The sequence below is a fragment of the Gopherus evgoodei genome, chromosome 6 (assembly GCF_007399415.2).
Source record: "Gopherus evgoodei ecotype Sinaloan lineage chromosome 6, rGopEvg1_v1.p, whole genome shotgun sequence".
Taxonomy (NCBI): Eukaryota; Metazoa; Chordata; order Testudines; family Testudinidae; genus Gopherus; species Gopherus evgoodei.
Window position 1 is genome coordinate 111,709,826 of NC_044327.1, and position 25,804 is coordinate 111,735,629.

The 25,804-nt window shown below is 42.8% G+C and overlaps 1 protein-coding gene across 8 annotated transcripts in view; it reads left to right on the forward strand.

The window, feature by feature from the left end:
* PRLR (prolactin receptor) overlaps nucleotides 1–25,804 on the forward strand; it is a 253,697-nt gene that overhangs the window by 199,458 nt on the left and 28,435 nt on the right. For all 8 annotated transcript variants that reach the window (XM_030567215.1, XM_030567212.1, XM_030567214.1 and 5 more), the window contains 2 exons: nucleotides 23,989–24,104; nucleotides 24,886–25,018. In XM_030567215.1, the coding sequence (XP_030423075.1) occupies nucleotides 24,035–24,104; nucleotides 24,886–25,018 (203 nt within the window). In that variant the 5' untranslated portion in view covers nucleotides 23,989–24,034. The remainder of the gene's footprint in view (nucleotides 1–23,988; nucleotides 24,105–24,885; nucleotides 25,019–25,804) is intronic.

Below are 25,804 nucleotides of genomic sequence, written 5' to 3' on the forward strand. Positions count from 1 at the left end.
AAATAGGCAAGATAAGAGAGATTGATGAGACCGCAAATAGAGGAAGTAGAAGGCATTCATTAGGTGGCTAGGAAATTAAAATGTTAGAGCAGAGGCAAGGCAGGTACATCATAAAGGGATCCCAAAAGTAAAGAAACAATTAGTAGATGAAAGAATAACATACAAAGTACTGAAATAAAAAAGAGATAATATGTAAGTGCAGCCCAGGAGAAAAGGAATTGAAAAGTCAGATTAACACAGCGGAAAGCTAATGCAACACCAGTGGCTAAAACAACCTTCCACAACTCCTTATTTCCCAGTTTTACCCTGTCTATTCTCATGAAAATTGTGCAATGTGAAATTCTGAGGCTGGCACCATTAGTAAATAAAAAGACAAACTTAGATACAGTAAACATTTTTCAGACTCTAAAATCTATTCCTGTGATTCATGAGACACAAAAAACTTTGTGTATTTTGAATATACACTTACCTGTTATGTTTACTTGTACACATTTTGCAGGTACACCTTAGATGCCCAGTATTGAAATTTGACCTCATATGTCAGTGGTCCCCAAACTATGGCATGCACACCCCTATGGGGGTGCAGAGGAACATTCAGGGAATGCAGTGCGGCCTGGGCCAGCACGCACAGGGGCCAAGGAAGGAGTGTCACCCTAGCCCCACCCTCAGGAGTGCTGGAACAGTTTTTATAGTGAGGGTGCTGAGTGCCATTGAACCAAACTGTAAACCCTGTATGTGATGGGAACCACTTCAAGTCAGGGGGTGCTGCAGCACCCCTCAGATTGCTAGTTTCAGCACCTATGCCAGCCACAGCTCTGGTCCTGGCCCTTGGCTGCGGCTTCACTCCCAGCTCCTCTCCTGGCTGTGGCCCCGGCTCTCAACTGTGGCCCGGCTCCCAACCCCAGCCCCAGTCCCTGCTCGACCCACAGCCCAGCTCTGCCTTCATTCCCTCTTCGCCACCAGACCAACTCTGCCTCTTGCCCAGCTCCTCCCCCATCCCCAGTTCTATCCCCAGCTCCACTTGCAACCCAAACTCCTCTGTTGAGCCAACTATGCAGGAATGGGGGGGTGACGTGGGCAGATTCCATTATCTGCGACAGGAAAAGTTTGGGACAAATTGTCAAATGTAGTAATGATGTAAAAGCTGTTAACTTCTCCCTCGATTATTTCCCCCAGAAACCTGCTCTATAAAAAGAGTACATTGTGGTGTTCGTAGCTATGTAACTAAAACGGGATGTCTGTCTGTTCGGATAGAGACATCCCTAAGGGGAGGATTTATTAATGGAGATTCACTATGTCCCAGTAAGGAGGGGAGGATGGAAAATGATAAAATAGAGGTAGGATCTGATCAGAAACAGTCAAATGAAAGAGTCCTATTCAATTACATCATGTAATGGCAGACAGCTAAAAAGTGACAAGTTTTGAAAGTGCTTATATACCAATGCTAGAAGTCTAAATAATAAGATGGGTGAACTAGAGTGTCTCGTATTAAATGGGCATATTGCCATAATAGGCATCACAGAAACTTGGTAGAATGAGGATAATCAATGGAACACAGTAACACCAGGGTACAAAATATATTGGAAGGACAGAACAGGTTGTGATGCTGGGGGAGTGGCACTATATGTGAAAGAAAGTGTAGAATCAAATAAAGTAAAAATCTTAAATGAACCAAACTGTACTATAGAATCTCTATGGATAGTAATTCCGTGCTCTAATAAGAATATAGCAGTAGGGATATATTACTGACCACCTGACTAGGATGGTGATAGTGACTGTGAAATGCTCAGGGAGATTAGAGAGGCTATTAAAATAAAAAACTCAATAATAATGGGGGATTTCAACTATCCCCATACTGACTGCATACATGTCACCTCAGGATGGATGCAGAGATAAAGTTTCTTGACACCTTAAATGACTGCTTCTTGGAGCAGCTGTTCCTGGAATCCACAAGAGGAGAGGCAATTCTTGATTTAGTCCTAAGCGGAGCACAGAATCTGGTTCATGAGGTGAATATAGCTGGACTGTTTGGTAATAGTGACAATAATATAATTAAATTTAACATCCCTGTGGTCCGAAAAACAGCCCAACACCATAGTGTTTAATTTCAGAAAGGGGAACTACACAAAAATGAGGAGGTTAGTTAAACAGAAATTAAAAGGTACAACGCCAAAAGTGAAATCTCTGCAAGCTGCATGGAAACTTTTTAAAGACACCATAATAGAGGCTCAACTTAAATGTATGCCCCAAATTAAGAAACATAATAAGAGAACCAAAAAAAGTGCCACCGTAGCCAAACAAAGTAAAAGAAGGAGTGATATAAAATGATGGGGTCTAAATTAGCTGTTACCATTCAACAAAGAGATCTTGGAATCATTATGGATAGTTCTCTGAAAACATCTACTCAATATGCAGCGGCAGTCAAAAAAGTGAACAGAATGTCAGGAATCATTAAGAAAGACAGAAAATATCATATTGCCTCTATATAAATCCATGGTACACCCACATTTTGAATACTGAATGCAGATGTGGTCACCACATCTCAAAAAGGATATATTGAAATTGGAAAGGGTTCTGAAAAGGGTAACAAAAATGATTCGGAGTATTGAACTGCTTCCATATAAGGAGAGATTAATAAGACTGGGACTTTTCAGCTTGGAAAAGAGACTACTGAGGGGAGATATAATTGAGGTCTGTAAAATCATGACTGGTGTAGAGGAAGTAAATAAGGAAGTGCTATTTACTTCTTCCCATAACACAAGAACTAGGCGTCACCAAATAAAATTAATAGGAAGCAGGTTTAAAAAAAATAAAAGGAAGTATTTCTTCACACAAACGCACAGTCAACCTGTGGAACTCTTTGCCAAAAGATGTTGTGAAGGCCAAGACTATAGCAGGATTCAAAAAAGAACTAGATAAATTCATGGAGAGTAGGTCCATCAATGGCTATTAGCCAGGATGGATAGGGATGGTGTTCCTAGTCTCTGTTTGCCAAAAGCTGGGAATAAGCGACTGGGAATGGATCACTTGATGATTACCTGTTCTGTTCATTCCTTCTGAAGCACCTGGCATTGACCACTGTCAGAAGACAGGATACTGGGCTAGATGGACCTTTGGTTTGACCCAGTATGGCTATTCTTATGTTCTTCTTCTGTGTGCTGCACAGTTTTAAATACAGAGGTGACACTGTGTGTTTCAGGAGCAGCTTCCATTTTGTGTTTCAGCTCTGTTGCAGAATGTTAAGAGTCATTATATATTGTTTCTCAGGAAGACTTAGGGTGAAATACTAGCCACACAGAAGTCAATTCCAAAATTTCTATTTACTTCAGTTGGGCCAGGATTTTTACCCTTTCCATGTTTTTCCTTAATCTGAAGTAAAAGTAATCTAGACTGAATAATACTTATTTTGATCTATGTATGTAGGAAATTGTAACAAATATCTGGAGTGGTTTTATAGGTTGAAGTGGAGAGGGAAATTTTAATCACATGTAAGGCTATTGGGTTTTTAACAGATGAACTTAATGGGATTTGAGCACATGTTTTAAGTGCTGTGCTGAATTGAGGCCTTTGAGATCACATGGGTCTGAAGAAGAAAAGTGTATTTTCCCTCCTTCTCTCTCTCTTTAGTCTTCTCAGAAGACATAGTAAAATGAATACTTCCAGTTAGTCACTTGTGTGACTTAGTGTTTACCAATGATATGTTCATGATTTCATCACCAGTTTAGCATTCAGAACAGAAAACCAAATGTGAAATATCTTACACACTAGACCAAGTTTTTGACTAGAAATCTGGCAGAAAAGTAGCAAACAAGTAGGAATGGAAGAAGCTAATGCAAACATCATTTTGATCTACAAAATGGCAGCTTCTTGGCACAACATTTATGGAGTGGGTCCGGACAAATTGGCTGTGCGGAGGTTGCTATTTGGATACCAGTTTGGCCATTTGCACCATCCTATTGTGCAAACATCCCACTGAAGGATTTGAATCCAGATGATCCTTATCTGTGGGCAACAGCCTTATCAACAGAGCATCCTCACTCCTTTAGCTAGTAGGAGCCTGTGCTAGCCTTGTCTGAGATGGGAATCTGCTGTGGCTTGTAAGCTCCTTAAGGTAGAGCCCGTATCTTCTTCTTTTATGCCACCCTGAGTACACTGTTGGCACTCAAGGATAAAGAATCACCGTAAGTCACTGTCTCTGTGCTCCCCTGGTAGAAGCTGGAAATGGGCGACGGGATGGATCACTTGATGATCACCCGTTCTGTTCATTCCCTCTGGTGCACCTGGCATTGGCCACTGTCGGAAGACAGGATACTGGACTAGATGGACCTTTAGTCTGACCCAGTATAGCAGTTCTTATGTTCACCACACAGGCCTTCCTAAGTCATGGTCTCATTTGCTCAGCTATGAATTCCTCTTTCTAATTTGTGATAAGAGGCACATTTTACTCATTTTTGCACAAAGTATCTGCTGCAACCTCCAGCAGTAAGCCTAGTGAGGAAGTAATGAATGAAACACAAGAGTGCAAGAAACCTACTCACAGATTGATTAGATTTCCTTTGAGTATGGGGCTTCACCAGTCTTTTGGTCAAGATCAAAGAAAGTGCCTGCTATCTCACACAGTGTTATCTAGTTCAAGCATGAAGCCTAATAAACTTAAATGATACTTGGGAACCCTTCAAAAGGAACACATAGGAAAATGAAGGTCATTTTTCTTGCATCAGAACAAAGTACTTTCATGTCAACAAATGCAATTCAAGGAAGCCATGTCCATCTCTGACTGAGCTCAGAAGGCTTCACGTGAGGTGTTACCACATCACACAGGTCAAGAAGCCTCACACAGTTGGAGAGACTTTAATTTTGTCTGGAAAAAATGTGTGGGGAAACCAAGGCAAACAAATTTAAAGTCATATTACTCTTTAACAACACATGAAGCAAAGGAGTGAAGTGATAGGAGCAGATCAGGAAAACACACTGGTAGACTGTCTGAAAAACATGGATGCTTTTGCTCTTCAAGTTGATGTGAGCACTGCAGGTCGTGGTGCACATTTTTTCACAAAAGCCAAGAAAACATAGGAAAGTGCAATTCTCAAAGACCTTCTGGTCTATCTCCCTCTTCCTGGACATGAGACAGCACAAGGAATGTTTGATGTGCTACATGGCTGCACCTAAAACAAAAATATCACATGTAATCACATGAAGAGCACAGATGCAGCTCCGTCTGTGGCAGGCCACAAAGCAGGTCTGCATGCATTGGTAAAGATAGTTGTTCCATCTGATGTGAGGACTCATTGCATGATTCACAGTGAACAACTGGCATCTAAAGCTCTGAGTTCAGAGCTTGTAGCAGACCTCATCTATTAGGAACTACATCAAGACTCAGCCTCTGTCTGAAGACATAGGGTCCGACACATAACACAGTGTTATTCCACATGGAAGCTCACTGGCTCTCAAGAGGAAAAGTACTAATATGATTTTTTGAACTGAGAGATGAGCTGTGTGCCTATGCAATGAACGGAAAAAAGAGTGAATCTGTCAATTTTCTGTGATCAGAGGAAGATGTGCCTTCTTGCCTATGCCACAGGTGTATCTGGGAAACTGAATGAATTGAATATAGATCTGCAAGAAAAGAACACCCACATCCTTCAGCTGAGTGATCGAATCACAGGATTCATGAAGAAAATTGTTTTCTGGAAGAATAATCTAGTGAAGACAAACTATGAATCCTCCTGCAGCTTTGCAGTTTCCTGGCTGACAGTGAAATTATTCAGCCTCCCACAGAGGTGATGGCTCAGTATCTCAGCCATCTAGAGAAATAATTTGCATTGTTTTTCCCCTGACATGGACATGACAAAGTACAATTGGGTGCAAAACCCCTTTCAGTGCAAGGCTGATGTCATGGATTTGCCAGCAGATTAAATCAAACAGCTCATTGACATTTCTTGAAGTTGATTCTTTCAAGGAACATGTACCCAACTTTCTCTGTTGGGTTCTGTTTCACTGTCAAGAATAAATATCTTGCACTCTCAGCACTCTCTTTGAAACTGATGGTGCCATTTGTGAGCACATATTTGTGTGAACTGTGAAGCTGGATTCAGCGCACTTGTGTCCATCAAGTCTTGGTATCAATCTACTGTTGATGTCACTTAGGAAATTAGATGTGCAATTTCTACCATGCTACCAGACTTCAAGAGGCTGTATCACAACACACAAGCCCATGTATCATATTAGAAAGCATTAAATAGCACACCTAGTGTGTAAATTCCTTGGTCACTATGTTGCTTTGTTACTGTCTGGGGTTACAGGAAACAGTCTCAAAATGGAGTAATGCAGGGAAAAAGTTTGGGAACCCCTGGTATAGATAGTCCCTGCCTTTAGAAGCTTATGGTCTAAATAGACAAGACAGAGAAAGGTTAGTAGAAAGAATCATCATCTCTCTTTTATAGATGTGGAACTGAAGCATAGAAAGATGAAGGTTAAGATTTTCAAAGCAGTCTGAGGAATTTAGAGATTTAGCCACTGTTCATTCAAATAAGGAATGTGGTAAATCTTTTTGACTGCTCTGAAAATCTCAATGTATGTGACTTCTTAAGGTTACACAGTAAGTCTGCAGCAGAGCTGGGAACTGAACCCAAATCTTCTGAGTCCTAGTTCGGTCCCTTAACCACAAGGGTCTCAGAGGATGGAGTCAGGAGTGGGCAGGTAATAGGTGAGCATGAAGGGACTGTGAAGGAAGGCATGGAGATAGACAGAGAAAAGTACTTTCAGGGGACATTCTGACAAGTAGTGTAGGAGAAGAGGGAGTGAAAGGAGACAGAAACTGAGAGAAGAGGGTTCTAAGCTGTAGGGGGCCTGAAAAAAACAGGGGTAAAAACAAGGAGTGTTGAATTTGATTAATGAGGTAATATTGAGCTAGTGAAGGATTTAAGAAAGAGTTGAATTTGATCTTAGTATTGGGAAAGGCAGATGAGTTTTGCAGCACACATTTGAGGGATTAAGGGAGGGTTGAGGTGACTGTTGAGGCATGCCAGTGGTGGAGGCTGCACTAATCAAGGTCTGAGAGGGGGATTTTGGCAGAAGAGATGGAAATTTTGGAGTTGTCAAGATAACCAATTGGCAACATCCAAATAAATGGGAGGATAGGGTTGGGAAGCTATGAAATGTGGAGTGACTGAACTATGAAGCAGAACCTGTGTCTTGTTCTACCATTTTTTTCTTTGAAAGGGTTTTTTTTTAGGGCCGGTTTCTGAGCAGCCCTGCTTAGTTATGCCAGGGATGTAAGAGGCAAAGAGTTGTCAGTTGTGGGAGAAACAATATATAGAATCAAGGTATTGTCCAAAAATTAAGTATAAAAATAATTTGGTGAAAATGTTTGGTGACAAATGTTTTGAAGGTAGAGGTCTAGTGGCACAGGTCCAGGTGCACTAGCACCTGCACACACGGTTATTCCAGTTCCACAAAACTAGAGTAATTCCATATGCAAATTGTTAATTAGATACCTAACTGCCAACTTGTACGTGTAATTTCCTGGTGTCCTTGCAGTGGTAACTGACCCCGCAAATGTGAGTGCACCTGGATTTCCATCTTTTTCTAAAAATGTACCTGTTAACTGTACATTTAAATAACACAAGAGAATCAGCTGTATAGATGTCTATTAGGAAGTGGTTTCTACCAGTCCAGGAGCATATGTACAATGGGGTGTATGATAGGGCTGGAGGTAGATGGAGGATTTTCTGACCCCAAATGAATTCACTCTGAAAGCTGAAGAAGAGCCTATTAGTGAGGGAGAATGGATACCAAATGGGGGGGGGGGAGGAGAGAGAGAGAGAAAAAAAAAAGAGTAGATTATAATGATGTCAGCAAAAAAGTAAAGCTGAGGAAGGAAATAAACCAAAATGTATAATTGTAAGATCCCTAGCCAAAGAAATAAGTATATGTGATATTAACTTTGTGAAAATAGCTGACTGGATTTTAAAATAAAACAACATAGGGGAGATTGTAAGAGCCAGGAGGCTGTGAGTTAGTGATCTTTCAGTCGACTGTTAAAACAAAGAGCAAGCTGATAGTCAAGTGTATGCAATGTAGTTGTAATCATGTCGGTCCCAGGATCTTAGGGAGACAAGGTGGGCGATGTAATATATTTTATTGGACCAACTTCTGTTGGTAAGAAAAATGAGCTTTTGAGCCACACAGAGCTCTTCTTCTGGTCTGGAAACAGCACTCTGAGTGTCACAGCTAAATGCAAGCTGGAACAGATAGTTTAGCATCAGTAGTTAGCACATCTTCCTTCCCCTAAGGCAGGGTAGGCAACCTATGGCACACATGCCAAAGGCAGCACTGATTTTCAGTGGCACTCACACTGCCCGGGTCCTGGCCACCGGTCCGGGGGGCTCTGCGTTTTAATTTAATTTTAAATGAAGCTTCTTAAACATTTTTAAAACCTTTATTTACTTTACAAACAACAATAGTTTAGTTATTTATTATAGACTTATAGAAAAAGGCCTTCTAAAAAAGTTAAAATGTATTAACTGGCACGCAAAACCTTGAATTAGAGTGAATAAATGAAGACTCAGCACACCACTTCTGAAAGGTTGCCGATCCCTGCCCTAAGGTGTTATAAGTGCCAGTGGTGTGGGGCTGTAGCAACTGTTTGTGAAGGCAAAATGAGATGTGGTAAATATGGGAGAGAGCATTCCTCTGAAAATTGTATAGAAGGGACAGAGGTCAAATGTTGTAACTGTGATGGTAATCACAGTCCAGCATAGAGAGGGTGTATTGTGGCAAGCAAAGCTAAAGAGACAAGACAAAAATGGTTAATAACATATCTAATGTGAAAGCTTTCAGGAGACTCTAAAATCATCAAGAGGAGAAGGAAGAGGCAATCAGCACTGGAAAAGGGGAACAGTAGGCGCAGACTCATTCTATAAAGAATAGATAAACACTGCAGAAGGAATAAGCAATGATCGACTCATAATGAAAAAATAAAGGTATATTACATTTATAATAGAAATGATAAATTGTACATCACAAACTGAAAAAATGAGAAAATAATGAATTATAGCAAGGGCAGTGGAAAAATACTTGTATGTTAGTAATCTGTCAATGGACCATATTCATGGAATTTTGAATGAGGTTAATGGTGAAATATGACTAGCATGGGGATCTCAATCTTTTGTTGGACTGCACACAGTCTGATAGCACACGCTCAAGCAGGGTTGGCTCTAGGCTTTTTGCCGCCCCAAGCAAAACAATTTTTGGCTGCCCCCGCCCCAGCACTGGGCTCTCACCCCCCCACACCAGTCCTCTCCCTCATCCGTACCCCCTGCCGCTCCAGCCCTGGGCTCCCCCCCACCAGTAGTGACTCCGCCCGCTTCTTCCCTCACCTCCAGCCGGTCCAGCGCTGGCAGGGTCAGAGTAAACAGCGGGGCTCCTGGGACATGCCTCAGCCTAGGGTCCCTCCAGACAGGGCTCCCACCTCTAGGACCCTCCAGGACCCAGGACAGCAGAGCCGGAGCAAGGTAACGCAAGAGGGAGTGGAGCCCCGGAGAGTGGGATGCGGGCCCTGCATGGCAGTGCCCCGCCCTCTGTGGCCCCACTGCTGCTTCTGGCCACCCTACCGCAGTCCCTGGGCAGCTCAGGCCACCTCGCCTAGCCCTGGCTGTGGCGCTGCAGGGTGGCTACCCTGTGGCACCTGCAGGCAGCTCCGTGTGGCTCGTGGGGCTGGCCCCCAGCCCAAGTGTCCCCCACTCAGAGCCTGCTCGGCCCAGCCACAAGGTGCAGGCACTGCTCCCCCGTGGCATGAACCGCAGCGACCCCACGACACGCTGGTGCTACCAGGGGCGGCTCTAGGCTTTTGCCACCCAAACAGAAAAAAAAAAAAAGAAAATGTACCACCCTAAGCATGTGCTTGGTTTGCTGGTGCCTAGAGCTGGCCCTGTGCTCAAGAACTGAAAGAAAATATCCTGGAAATGAAAACTAAATCAAATATGATAGGAATCCAGAAAACATGGTGAGTTGAAAAGCTTACTTTTAAAATTCCAGGGATATTGCCTTTAGGCAAGACTGAAAATAGGAAGAAGAGGAAGTGTTTGTACTTTCCTTAGAGAAAGATTAAACTACACAGCGGTAGAGAACAAAGAAGTAAGTCTAGATCCCAGTGAAGAAAAGTATTTCTTTAAAGATGTATAGTATCTATAATCCGCATGGGAAATTAGGAAGTTCAGAGCTATAAGAAAAGGTGAGGAATGCTAAAAGACCATGTATTATATGCAGTGACTTAAATAGTCATCAAAAATTGCAGGGAAGTAAGAAAACTGATAAAAATGGTGCATGCTTAGAAAAGTTTGTTGGTGTAAACAATCTAGTGGTTTTAAATGATAGCACCCCAACCAGATTTAATGCAACTTATGGTAGTTTTTCCTGGTTAGACCTGCAAGTAAGGTATTGCAAGTAAATGCGAATGGGGAATAACCATTTCCCTATACTCATTACTTTCAAGGACAAGGTAAGGTTGAAGGTCATGGAAACTACCCCTCTGGAATTTTAAGAAAGCTAATGGGGAGCTATTTGCAAGTAAATGTGCTGACTTTGTGAATAATCATTGTGTGAATTCTGACATAGAGAATTTCAATGATAATGTAATAAAGGGATTAATAGCAGCAACTATTGTATCCATAGCTAGGATATTGAAGTACCCCAAAAATAAAAATTCACTTTGATGGTGGAATGAGGAGTGCAAAACGACAGTTAAAGAAAGCAACAAAGCCTATAAAAAGCGAGAAATACAATGAATAGTGAAGACCTAATGAAGTATAAAAGAAGTAAGGCAATAGCACAAAAAACTATTAAAAAAAAATCAAAGAGCATTGGAAGAAATACTGCAGTTGGATGAATAAAGATACCAAGACATCAGAAATACACAGGCAAATTAGAAGAATGAATGGAATTCAGACTAAAAGTAGCTACTTCCCATGTCTTACTAGAGCTGATGACAGTTAGAAGTTCTGATAATGAGAGAGCAGAATTATTAGCAGAAACTTTCTGAGCAGTGAGTAATGAAAGTCAAAGTGCAGTTTTCCACCAAATTAAAGGACAATTCCTTGAAGAGAGTTGTGATCTATTATGCAGTTGGGGTAAACATGAAGATATTATACTAAGTGGATGGTTTTGTATGCGGCAATTTTGAGAAAGCTATTTCTATCAGTGAGAATACATCCCCATAATGTGTAAATATCTCTTAGACAGCAGTTCAAGGGTTCTCTTGGAATTAAACAACACTATTGGGGGAAGGGAGTGATGCTGGTTGGGCAGAAGCACCTAGTAGTAATTCAAATATGAAAGCCAGGCAAACTATCCACAGAAGTGAATGCCTATACATCCAATTGCCCTTATGTCCTGTCTGGGCAAAATTGTAGAGAGAATTGTAAGTGAAGGACTGGTTGTCTATTTGGAAAATGATACGGTGCAGAGTGGTTTTAGGAGAGGAAGATGCACCATCGCTCACATTGTTAAATTAGAAACTGAAATACAAAAAAGTATGAGGCACAAGGGTCTCACAATAGCTATGATTTTCTAGATATTGAAAAGGAGTATGGTGGGAGGCTTATTGTACAAAGTAATTGCATTAGGCATAAGCAAGGAAATACAGGGGTGGATTAGAGAAATTTTGAGTAGAAGGGCCACACAGGTCGGAGTTGGGAAAGTTATGTCAAATATATATAATATTCAAAATGGTACAAATCAGGGAAGTTTATCAGCCCAACCTTATTAAATATTATGATAAATGATCTTCCAAAAGAAATAAGTGCTGGGGTAAGTGTCACTCTATTCACAGATGATTTTACTCTATGGGTTAGGAGCAGGAATACTGAGGTGGTAAAAAAGAGAATCAACAAAGTGTTAGGAGAGACCTCTGACTAGGGAAATCAGGGGGTTTCAAGTTCTCCATTGCTAAAACCAAAGGATTGATCTTTACAAAAAGGAAAGTTATAAAAGAATGTAAACTGTATCTGTCTGGAGAACAAACAGATATAATTAAAAGGTTCACATTCTTATGGGTAATAAGTGATACTAAATTAGTTTGGAAAGATCATTTAAACTATTGTTAAAGATAAAAGTACAGGAAGGGTTAATCTGCTTAAAAGTCTTGCTGGGACTAATTGGGGTGCAGATAAGAAAACATTACTGATGGTATACAGAGCCTTAATCAGACCAATTATTGGTTATGGCTGCCAAGCCTTTTGTCCAGCATCAAAATCAGAACTTAAAAAATTAAATTTAATACAAGCCCAGGCACTATGAATTGCATGCGGTGCATTTATTACAACACCCCCTGTGCATGCTACAGATAGCTTCTGGTCAAGTGCCAGTTACACTATGGATGAACCTAACTTTCTGGTCCAAAGTTAATGGGAACTGTTGTCAGATGCTACCGGGTGGTGCCCTGCTCTCTCCAATGTTGGTATCACTTGGCTGCATGCACGTGTTCCCTCTGTGTGCCGTCCCAGCTTTGCACAAATAGCTGACACAGCAGACCCGAAGAGAAGCCCCAATGACCACAGAGTCTAGTAAGGTACGAAGGCACGTCAGCCAGGTTTATTGCCGTATTGGACACAATGATAGTTCCCTGTAGATTTCTTAGTCTTAACTCAGGGCCTACTACAAATATGTGCCCACGGTCAATGGACTCGGCTCAGTCATGGCGGGACTTTCCACGGCCCCCTCGGCCGGACAAAGACACCGCCCCAGGGATGCATTCTTATACACAGGTACAAACAAGTTACACATCACTCCTGACGTATTGAGGTGCAGCCCCTCCACGTAGCAAGGTACAACCCCTCTACGTAGTAAGGTGCCGCCTCTCACCTTGTACTTGTTGGTTTGAACAAAACAACTCTATCCATCATATTACCCTTTTGCCCCTGTCATTGGGATGGATCAGTCTGTTCCTTGTTATCTGTGTGGAATGTACAAGTATGTGAATGTTCTGATATCTAGTACCTTTTAGGTATGTATCTTCTTGCAGCATCAGCCTTTTCCTTGCCAGCTTCTGTGAGCAGGGCCTGCCTCTGGCTCACAGCTTAACTTTGCTTTATGTTAGCAAAGTCTTGATCATTACTTTAGTTCAGGCCTTAGGCCTCATACCGGGCCTCTAATACCCAGGTGTATATCTCAGGGCCTCCTCTTACTACAATAATATCACCATTAGTATGAATAATAATAAGCAGTACTCACCTACATTCACCAGGGGTATTTCTTGATGCTTTTTTGCAACACTCAGCAATTTCTGATCTTGTTGTATAGAGATGAAAAAAGAGGGACGTCTCTTGTAATAAGGGACTGTCAGCAACCCTAATTAACATAGAAATACTCTTGAGTAGATGGGAATTCAAAAGCCTAGCACAGAAAATTTTAAAAGAGAAATGGCAAAAAAATTGCATTTATGAAAAAGATGAAGATTTTTTTCAGCTATGCACTAGATTTGAGGATAATAACATACTTAAGGGCCTGGATAGAAAAAATGAAGTAATTTTGTTTAAAGTATTAACTCAAATATATAGACACAAAGAATGACTATGTGCACTCTGTAAGGTGAAAGAAACAATTGGTAACCTTTTATGAGCATGTAAGGGCTTAGATAAAGAAAGGGAAAAGCTTTCTGTGGAATTCAAACATCTTAAGGTAACAAATATTACATTGTTATTTTGTACAGACATCGGGGAAATGGAGAATTATTAAAAAGGTGTTGTCACACTACCTGAAAGACACAGGACAGAGCAAGAGAATATAAATTGCTAAGTATTGAGGAATTATAGTTGGTGGTAGCTATAGACTATTCGGGTAAATCTGCTTCATGATAAAAAATAAAAGAAAAAAGAAAGAAAGGGTTTGCTGTGGAAGGAGTCTGTAGTCATGAAGAGTAGAGTAAGCTCAGCGGTAAACCTAGAAGCAGACAAGAGAAGATGGAGAGGTCAGGTAGGAAGGAACCCAGGGAAACAGATAAAGGGACAGGGACTGAGCATACTTTGATTGCTGGTTATAGGGTCCTTGGGCTGGAACCCAGTGTAGCAGGTGTTGCCGGGTTCCCCTGCTAGCCACTGGTATATTGACACCAGTATATTGACACCTGAGTTGGAGTTGAACACCGTTTGAGATGGCATTTGGGTAGAAGTCCTGCTGTACTAGTAACCCTAGTGAGGACTAAGGGTACGTCTACACTACGGGATTATTCCAATTTTACATAAACTGGTTTTGTAAAACAGATTGTATAAAATCGAGTGCATGCGGCCACACTAAGCACATTAATTCGGCGGTGTGCATCCAGGTACCAAGGCTAGCGTCGATTTCCGGAGCTTTGCACTGTAGGTAGCTATCCCGTAGCTATCCCATAGTTCCCGCAGTCTCCCCCGCCCCTTGGAATTCTGGGTTGAGATATCAATGCATGATGGTGCAAAAACAGTGTCGCAGGTGATTCTGGGTAAATGTCATCACTCATTCCTTCCTCCGTGAAAGCAATGGCAGACAATCATTTCGCGCCCTTTTTCCCTGGATTGCCCTGGCAGACGCCATAGCATGGCAACCATGGATCCCGTTTTGCCTTTTGTCGCTGTCACCATATGTGGCAGACAGAGGCGGTACTGCAGCGCTACACAGCAGCATTCATTTGCCATTGCAAGGTAGCAGAGATGGTTACCAGTTGTTCTGTACCATCTGCTGTGCCATTGTAAATTGGCGATGAGATGACGGTTATCAGTCGTTCTGTACCGTCTGTTGCTGTCACGGGTGCTCCTGGCTGGCCTTAGCTGAGGTGGGCCGGGGGTGCAAGGTCAAAAATGGGAATGACTCCCCGAGTCAATCCCTCCTTTATGGTTTGTCTAAAAATAGAGTCAGTCCTGCCTAGAATATGGGGCAAGTGTACTAGAGAACCAGTGTATCAGAGAACCAGAGAGCACAGCCGCTCCATGTCAGATCCCACAGAAATGATGAGCTGCATGCCATTCTAGGTGGTGCCCCTGCAACAACCCCACTCGTTGCTTCCCTCCTCCCCCAACCTTCCTGGGCTACCGTGGCAGTATCCTCCCATTTATGTGATGAAGTAATAAAGAATGCAGGAATAAGAAACACTAAGTTTTTAGTGAGATAAAATGAGGGGGAGGCAGCCTCCAGCTGCTATGATAGTCCAGGCAGGACATTAAACAGTGCGGGGGAGAGGAGCCCAGCATCCTGCTGCTAGGATAGTCCAGGCAGTACAGAATCTTTTCTTTAGACATGAAGTGGGGGGGGCTGATGGAGTTCAGCCCCCAGTTGCTATGATGAGGACGGTTACCAGCCGTTCTGTACCATCTACCGGGAATGACCGGGAGTCATTCCTATTTTTACCCAGGCACCCCCGGCCAGCCTCACCTGAGGCCAGCCAGGAGCACTTACAGGATGATGAGGACAGCTATCAGTCCTTTTGTACGGTATCATCTGCCACCGGGGAGGGGAGGCGAGGGGAGGGGAGGGGAGAGGATGCTGTTATTCATTGCTGCAGCACCACATCTACCAGCAGCATGCAGTAGACATAGGGTGACATATAAAAAGGTCAAGAAACGATTTTTTCCCCTTTTCTTTCATGGGGTGGGGGGTGGTGGTAAATTGACGACACAGACCCTGAACCACCCCGGACAATGTGTTTGACCTTACAGACACTGGGAGCTCAGCCAAGAATGCAAATGCTTTTCGGAGACTGCAGGGACTGTGGGATAGCTGGAGTCCTCAGTACCCCCTCCCTCCCTCCATGAGCGTCCATTTGATTCTTTGGCTTTCCGTTACGCTTGTCATACAGCTCTGTGCTGTAGACTCTGTATCATAGCCTGGAGATTTTTTCAAATGCTTTGTCATTTCGTCTTCTGTAACGGAGCTCTGATAGAACAGATTTGTCTCCCCATACAATGATCAGATCCAGTCTCTCCCGTACGGTCCATGCTGGAGATCTTTTTAGATTTGGGACTGCATCACCACCCGTGCTGATCAGAGCTCCACGCTGGGCAAACAGGAAATGAAATTCAAAAGTTCGCGGGGCTTTTCCTGTATACCTAGCCAGTGCATCCGAGTTCGGATTGCTGTCCAGAGCGGTCACAATGGTGCACTATGGGACACTGCCCGGAGGCCAATACCGTCGATTTGCAGCCACACTAACCCTAATCCGATATGGTAATACTGATTTCAGCGCTACTCCTCTCTTCGGGGAGGAGTACAGAAACTGGTTTAAAGAGCCCTTTATATCGATATAAAGGGCCTCGTTGTGTGGACGAGTGCAGCGTTAAATCGGTTTAACGCTGCTAAAGTCGGTTTAAACGTGTACTGTAGACCAGGCCTAAGTGGTGACCTGGTTAGAGGGTCAAGTTACCAGACGAGAAATTATTGCAGAGCATGTAGTCCAGCAAAAGAGTGCAACGATGCAGCATGAGCTACTTTCCCAGACCTAGACACAAGGAGGCGCACTAGTGATGAGTGGCAACCCTGTTACAGGGGTGTGAAGGCAGGATAACTCCAGGTTTATAGCATATCAGGGATAGTTATATATATTGCTCAATCTGGCTTCATAAACTGTGAAGAGACTATTCCTCAAAATGATCAGGGAAAAGGTTCTTAGTTGTATCAAACTTATGTTTTACTGTAACAAAGGTAAGTAAAAATATTTCAAATGGAAGTGTTTTCAAGTGGATTTCAACTTTAGCTCTGATTTGTAGCCATAGATGCCGACTCCATGGGTGCTCAGAGGCTCAAATACCTACCGAGAAAAAATAGGGGGTGCTCAGCACCCAAAGGGCTGGCCAGGGCTGCTGCTCTGGCAGGCCTGGGGCTGGCCATCAATCAGCTGTTCAGCCACCAGCTAGCTGCTGAGCGGGGCTGCCCTGCCATTCACTCCTCTCTGCCCACTCCTCCCACCTCACTGCCCTTCAGGCAGAAGGGGGCAGAAAGGAGCAATGGATGGGAGGCACTCAGGGGAGCAGGTCTCTGGGAAGGGGCGGAGCAAGGGCAGGAAGAGGTGGGGGACAGAGTGGGGGCAGGGCCAGTATGGGGCACCCTCTGGCAAAAGCAAAAGTCAGCCATGATGATCAGCCATGAATGACTAAAGTGCTAAAGGAACACTCAGCGAAGACGAAGCCATTGTAGAGAAACTAAATGAATTATTTGCATTGGTCTTCACTGCATAACCTACGTCGTGCAGAACGCAATGCCATCCACAGCCTCAGAAACCACCCTGACATTATCATCAAAGAGGCTGATAAAGAAGGTGCTGTTGTCATCATGAACAGGTCTGACTACCAAAAGGAGGCCACCAGACAACTCTCCAACACCAAATTCTACAGGCCACTTCCTTCAGATCCCACTGAGGAATACACTAAGAAACTGCAACATCTACTCAGGGCACTCCCTACACTAACACCGGAGCAAATCAACATACCCTTAGAGCCCTGACCAGGGTTATTCTATCTACTACCCAAGATCCACAAACCTGGAAATCCTGGACACCCCATCATCTCGGGCATTGGCACTCTCACTGAAGGACTGTCTGGATATGTGGACTCTCTACTCAGACCCTATGCCATCAGCACTCCCAGCTATCTCCGTGACACCACTGATTTCCTGAGGAAACTACAATGCATTGGTAACCTTCCAGAAAACACCATCCTAGCCACCATGGATGTAGAGGCTCTCTACACGAACGTCCCACACATAGATGGAATACAAGCTGTCAGGAACAGTATCCCTGATGATGCCACAGCACAACTGGCTGCTGAGCTCTGTGCCTTTATCCTCACACACAACTATTTCAAATTTGATGACAATCTATTTCTCCAGATCAGTGGCACCGCTATGGGCACCCGCATGACCCCACAATATACCAATATTTTTATGGCCGACCTGGAACAATGCTTCCTCGGCTCTCGTCCACTCATGCCCCTTCTCTACCTTCGCTACATTGATGACATCTTCATCATCTGGACCCATGGGAAGGAGACTCTGGAAAAATTCCACTACGATTTCAACAGCTTCCACCCCACCATCAACCTCAACCTGGACCAATCTACACGGGAAGTCCACTTCCTGGACACCACGGTGCAAATAAGTGATGGTCACATTAACACCACCCTATACCGAAAACCTACCGACCGCTATGCCTACCTTCATGCCTCCAGCTTCCATCCCGGGCACATTACACGATCCATTGTCTACAGCCAAGCACTGAGGTACAATCGCATCTGCTTTAACCCCTCAGACAGAGACCAACACCTACAAAATCTCCACCAAGCATTCTCAAAACTACAATACCCGCACGAGGAAATAAGGAAACAGATCAACAGAGCCAGACGTGTACCCAGAAGCCACCTACTGCAAGACAAACCCAAGAAAGAAACCAACAGGACTCCACTGGCCATCACATACAGTCCCCAGCTAAAACCCCTCCAAGGCATCATCAGGGACCTACAACCCATCCTGGACAACGATCCCACACTTTCACAGGCCTTGAGTGGCAGGCCAGTCCTTGCCCACAGGCAACCTGCCAACCTGAAACATATTCTCACCAGTAACTGCACACCGCACCATAGTAACTCTAGCTCAGGAATCAATCCATGCAACAAACCTCGATGCCAACTCTGCCCACATATCTACACCAGCGACACCATCACAGGAGCTAACCAGATCAGCCATACCATCACCAGTTCATTCACCTGCATGTCCACCAATGTAATATATGCCATCATATGCCAGCAATGCCCCTCTGCTATGTACATCAGCCAAACTGGACAATCGCTACGGAAAAGGATAAACAGACACAAATCAGATATTAGGAATGGCAATATACAAAAACCTGTAGGAGAACACTTCAACCTCCCTGGCCACACTATAGCAGACCTTAATGTGGCCATCCTGCAGCAAAAAAACTTCAGGACCAGACTTCAAAGAAAAACTGCTGAGCTTCAGTTCATCTGCAAATTTGACACCATCTGCTCAGGATTAAACAAAGACTGTGAATGGCTTGCCAACTACAAAACCAGTTTCTCCTCCCTTGGTTTTCACACCTCAACTGCTAGAACAGGGCCTTATCCTCCCTGACTGAACTAACCTCATTATCTCTAGCTTGCCTGCATATATATACCTGCCCCTGGAAATTTCCACTACATGCATCTGACGAAGTGGGTATTCACCCACGAAAGCTCATGCTCCTAAATGTCTGTTAGTCTATAAGGTGCCACAGGATTCTTTGCTGCTTTCACTGTAGAGAGACATTCCCACACCTGAGACAATCTTATTTTAGGTGATATATCTGAGGAACTCTCTCAGATTGAGTTGTTGATAGAAGAGGTTTTGGAACAATTGAAATTTTAAACAGTGATAAGTCACCAGGACTAGATGGTATTCACCCAAGTGTTCTGAAGGAACTCTGATATGAAACTGCAGTGCTATTAATGGTGGTATGTAATCTATCACTTAAATCAGCCTCTGCACCAGATGACTATAGGATAGGTAATGTAATGCTGCTTTCTAAAAAAGGCTCCAGATGCGATCCTGGCAATTACAGGTTGGTAAACCTAACTTCAGCATGAGACAAATTCATAGAAACTATAATAAAGAACAGAATTATTAGACATATAAATCAACACAGATTGTTGGAGAAGAGTCAACACCGTTTTTGTAAAAGGAAATCATGCCTCACCAATCTATTAGGATTCTTTGACAGAGTAAATAAACAGGTGGATAGGAGTGATCCAGTGGATATAGTGTACTTAGACTTTCAGAAAGCCTTTGACAAGGTCCATCACCAAAGGCTCTTACGCAAAGTAGGTAGTCATGGTATAAGGGGGAAGGTCCTCTCCTGGATCTGTAACTGGTTAAAAGACAGGAAACAAAGGGAGGAATAAATAGTGAGTTTTCAGAATGGAGAGAGGTAAGTAGTGGAGTCCCCCAAAGATCTGTACTGAGACCAGTGCTGTTCAACTTATCTTAAATGATCTGGCAGAAGGGGTAAACAGTGAAGTGAAGACTGCAGATAATATAAAGTTACTCAAGATAGTAAAATCCAAAGTAGACTATGAAAAAATACAAGGGGATGTCGCAAAACTGGGTGACTAGGCAACAAAATGGCAAATGAAATGCAGTGCTGATAAGTGCAAAGTAATGCACATTGGAAAACATAACCCCAACTATGCATACAAAATGATGGGGTCTAAATTATCTGTTAACATTCAAGAAAAAGATTTTGGAATCATCGTGGATAGTTTTCTGAAAACATCTGTTCCATGTGCAGCAGCAATCAAACAAGCTAATAGAATGTTAGGAACAATTAGGAAAGGGATAAATAAATACCACAGTGCCACTACATAAATCCATGATACACCCACACCTTGAATACTGTGTGCAGTTTTGGTCAACCATCTCAAAAATGATAGATTTGAATTTGAAAAGGTTTGTTTGGCAGCTTGAGAGGGGCTTGGGGAAAGGTGGAGACCAGTGAGCAGCAGGTGGGTGGGAGGTGGAGTAGGGGCAGGAAGAGGCAATGCAAAGTCAGGGCCTTGGGCGGGGGGGCCAAGTGAGGGGGGCCACAGGGGAGGGGCAGAGCAAGTGCAGGAAGAGGCAGAGCGAAGGTGGAGCCTTGGAGGAAGGGGTGGAGTGGGGGCAGGGCCTTGGGACCGAGCGAGGGTGGGGCACCCCAGGGAAAAATAAAAGTTGGTGCCTATGTGGTCAGAGATGCAACCCCAAGCTCTGGGTTTTCCTAGGCCTCTCACTGCCAGATGCTGGGACGGGATGACAGGGAATGGATCACTCAATGATTGCCATATTCTGGCCATTCCCTCCGAAGCATCTGCATTGGCCACTGTCAGAGGATAGGATTCTAGGCTAAATGGACCATTGGTTTGACCCAATATGGCCATTCTTATGTTCTTAGCGTAGTGTGATTCTCAGATAGAAAGTGTTATAATTAATTAATTAATTAAGATGTCTTCTAACTGGGTCTAGGTATCATAGAATTTTGTTAATATTTAGGGGTATTATATAAATGTTATAGTTATTTTTTATAGTTTGTTATTTTTAACATGTTTACTAAACCTATTGCCTTTTCCCAGGAAGTTGATGTTCTGCATTATGTTAGAGCAAGTTTTCAGCTGATCCCAAAATTGTATACCAAAATATGTGCCTGCAACTGATTGCAGTCAAAGAATTGGGCATACATCCATTCTGCATGCGCAAAACTTGTGTTTATATGTAAACTTAGTGCCCAGCCGATAAACAGTATTTGTGCACAAAAAATTATGTGACTAAAACCAGTATGCATCCAATTTTGCAGGCTCATTTGGTTGTGTGCATGAAACCGGGCATGCAAATTCACAGGTGACAGCTAAAAAAATTTCTGAAAATGTAGATGACAATTTGCTTTGGAACAGTACATAGTATGCATTGCTAGTAAACACATGCTAAAGTCATTATGGATATAACTGATTTTTAATTTAAATATGCATTTAAGAAGATTCACGTATCTGTAATTTGTAACGTGTTTCTTGATATGGAAAGTAATTACATAGTAGAAATGGAATAAGCTGATAAACAACAAGTATATTTCCTGTGCAAACAAGTCAAATCATCTCCTTTGTTGTGAGGCACAGATGGGGGTCATGAGAGCCCAATTTCCTGCCAGATCTACTCAGCAGAAGTGGGGAGGTGAGACTGAAGAGACATTGCAAATCTCCCTTTGGATGATAGTTGGGGGTGCAGTTGTCCAGGTGGAGCCTGGAAATCCTACTCTAGGCAACATCTCATGTTATGAACCAATTATACCAAGAGGAACAGGTTTAGTTGAGGTTCCTCTTTCTCTTTTCTTCATGAAAGTTACAGTTTAACCAAGTAGGCTTAACAGTACCAGTGATTCCCAATCTGTGTGCACTGTAACCTGCGTTCTGAGGATATGTAGGGGTATGAATGAACTTCACAAATAGGAACTATTCCTTCAGAGCTGTGGGGCTGGTTGTCCTCCTGCTTACACCAGTGTAATTCTGCTGACTTTAATGAGGTTGCTCCTGATATACACTGGTGTAAACAAGAGAAGAATCAGCCCCCATCTATCATTTCCATCTGGTAAGTTAACCATGAAGCCGTATTATGTTTTCCATTGTTTCTTTTGTCTTTGTGAGGGATTTGGGCCCTTTGGGGTGTCATCTGATATGCTTGGGTTTAACTGAGCCTCCCCTGCTCAATCAGCCTATTCTGCCAGCCTAGGTTCCCTTTACCTGGCCTTGCTGGGCTAGGCTCACAAACCTCTTCCAGCCAAGCACACAGGCAGGGCCACACCCAGCTGCACAGAGAGACAGATCTGCTCTGGAAAGATTCAGCCTTAGGGGCTCTCCCCAACACTCTGGTGCCCATTCCCTTTAAGGGGTACAAACCCAAAGGTTTTATGAAATTCTCCCTCTCCCTCAATGTGGAGGGAGATATGCACAACTGCTTGCCTCCCCCATTCCCAGTTAGAAATTACATAAACTGGGTTATATTATAAACAAGCAATAAGTTTAACTACCAAAGGTGAATTTTAAGTGACTATAATTGATAACAGACAGAACAAAGCAGATTACTGACCAGGTAAAGCAAAATGCACAAGCTAAGCTCAATATACTTAAGAAACAGGTTACAAAATGTAAATTCTCACCCTAAATGTTATTTTAGGCGGGTTGCAAAGTTTCTATGGTTCAGAGTTCGTTATTTTTCTTTTCAGACTGGACCCCTGTCTCAGTCTGGACTCCCCACTTGCCTTCCCTTCAGGTGGCTTTAGCATTCTTTCTTCTTGGGCAGACAGGCCATGAAGAAAAGGAGTCCCATTTGCCTTCCTCCCCACCCTTAAATAGGATTTACATATGGTGGGAATCCTTTTTTTCCCCAAACTTGACCCCCACTTCTGTTCCAGTGGAAAGTTACAAAAAGTCCCAGGTAATGTTCAGTATCAGGTGCCAAGACCACCTGACTCTGTAGTATCACAGTGTCAATGAGTTAGTGGCAGTATGGAGGGTCCGCAGGAAGGCCAAGACTTTTCACAGTCCATTGTCCTTGCTGATGGGTTATCAGCCCTGTCTGGCTTTTCCATTGTTGTACCTGAAGTGTTAGCAGTGTTAGCAAAGTAGCATAGTTGAAATACAGATACATAGTCAATATTCCTAACTTCAGATACAGAAATGATACAAGCATACAAATTGGATAATCACATTCAGTAAATTATAACCTTTCCAATGATATCTTACAAGACCTATCTTGCGTAAAGTACATCTCAGTTATGTCATTCATATCATGAGCATATTTTCATAAAGAATATGGAGTGAAACGTCTTGCTTTGTCATTTAGATTTACTGCAAAATTGAATGCAACAGAAAGAGTGAGTTACATTTGGCGGATGGCAACTGAGGGACAACTGAATTCAGTATTGCCAAATCCAACAGCTCAATAATCATGAGTTAGGCCCCTCAGAATCATGAGATTGGCTCAAAAATCATGCAAGTTTAAAAAAATAATAATGATGGGTTCTTTTTATTTGCCTTCCAGTTTTTGAGCCTTTAGGGTTCGGTTGAGTCATGTTCTCAAGCTGTTCTCTGCAACCACAACTTAATTACTTTTCAAGTGAAAGCTGAGATTCACATGCAATTGCATGAATCTGAGAGCTGGCTCTTTAAAAAGGCACCAAATATTATAGACGCACGAGCAAATCACAAGAACAGGCCATGCTGTGAATTCTAATTGTGGTGCTGCTAACGATTGGCTGAATGACCTTGAGTAGGATACTTAGCCTTTCTGTGATTCATCTTCCCTATCTGGAAAATTAGGGACTATAACTCTTATTGGATTACAGAGGTGTGGTGAGGATTAATTAGCTCAAGTTTGCAAAGTGCTTTGAACACATAATGATATACACACACATGCCAAACACTATTATTAAATGTTGCACATTGTCATATTTTTCAGCTGTCCTCTAATCCTACTTTTCCCACTGGAGGAGTAGGTAAACAACATGAAGCAAAACTTGGCATCATCAGTTAGATTTATTTTGCTGCTTTTTCTGAACATAGAGTGTTTGAATGGTAAGTAGAAAACTATACAGCACATTATTTTCCTGAAAGCAGTTTGTTTAGAAAATTCTGAAGATAAATCCTGGCTATCTTGATCCTCATTGGAACCTACACAACTTCAAATGACCAATTCGCTTAAGAACTCCTATACAGAGATTTTGAAAATTGCTTGATTTACTCTTGTGAAAGTTTTAGGGTCAGTAAGTGATAACTTAGGGTATGTCTACACAGCAAAGAAAAACCTGTAGTAGGCCCATGCCAGCTGCTTTGGGCTTCTGGGGCTTGGGCTGTGTGGCTGTTTCACATTGCTGTGTAGAGTTCCAGGCTTGGCGTGGAGCCCAAGCTCTGGGACCCTCCCACCTTGCAGAGTCCCAGGGTGTCTAGTTGCTGAGTAGACATACCCTTAGAGATAGTATTGACAGACACCTGTCCCTTCCCCTTCATTCTTCTTGGGACTTGTCACCATGAAAATGTGAATAGCAACATTAATGAAAAAGTGGCATGGACCTTTACTAAAGTAATAAATAAGCTTAGAAGGAGAAGGCAAGTGTATGCAAATTTGAACACACTTTTTTCTTAGAGATTATTGACCAATGTGTTATTCATTTTAACAAGACGTTTTTAAATACTATTGGATTCTATGTAGTAGTAATTCACACATTCAGGTTTAGCCTTTACACAGTGTACTATATCCAGTCCATGGAATCTATCATCTCCCCCTCACCATCAGTACTACCTAAATGTGTAATATTTGTAAAGCTTATTAACTAGGTTGATTTATGCACTTCCCCAGAGCAGTCACCACCTGGAAAGCCTGAAGTTTTGAAATGTCGTTCTCCAGAAATGGAAACCTTTACTTGCTGGTGGAAGCCTGGCTCAGATAGTGGACTTCCTACCAACTACACTCTGCTCTACAACAAGGAAGGGTGAGAAGCTGTGGATAGTTATTCTGTAGATTATTACTTTGCTTCATATATAATTTACAGACCCCAAACTCTCACTTGTCTTTAAATTGCAGGTAATTATCAGATGACGAAGGTGTTGTGACAGAATAAGAGACTATCAGAGTTAGAAGGGACCTCAGGAGGTCATCTAGTCCAACCCCCTGCTCAAAGCAGGACCAATCCCCAGACAGATTTTTACCCCAGTTCCCTAAATGGCCCCCTCAAGAATTGAGCTCACAACCCTGGGTTTAGCAGGTCAATGCTCAAACCACTGAGTTATCCCTCCCCCACAATATAAAGGCAAGGATCATGCCCCTTTCAGGAGGGATGCTCTCCCCAAGCAAGGTGCACCAGGACAAAGGCTCAACAGTCACCTGCAAATATGTCCATGTTGATTTGTGGATTTCGTTTTTGTTTTATGAATACTTCTATTTCAAACTCTATTTTGAATGTAATCTTTAGTATGGCTTTGAGCATTCCTTTTGGTAGCTGGAACTTGACAATTAGTGGGGAACCTGTATTTGGAAAGCTGTTACAAACCCATCAAGGGCCATCAACATTGAATAGCTCTACCCTGGAGAAACAATGAGGTTGCTTCTGCTGTTTCATTGACTTTGAATGAACTCTCTACACAGAAATCTGTCTCTGGGGAGAGGGCAGACATTCCCTTGGTCTACGCACATGGCTGGGAGAGCTGTAGTTAGTCCACCTGACCAAAGAGAGACAGAATCTGTTTTTCAAAAGGGTGTTTCTCTAAGCCAGGGGTCT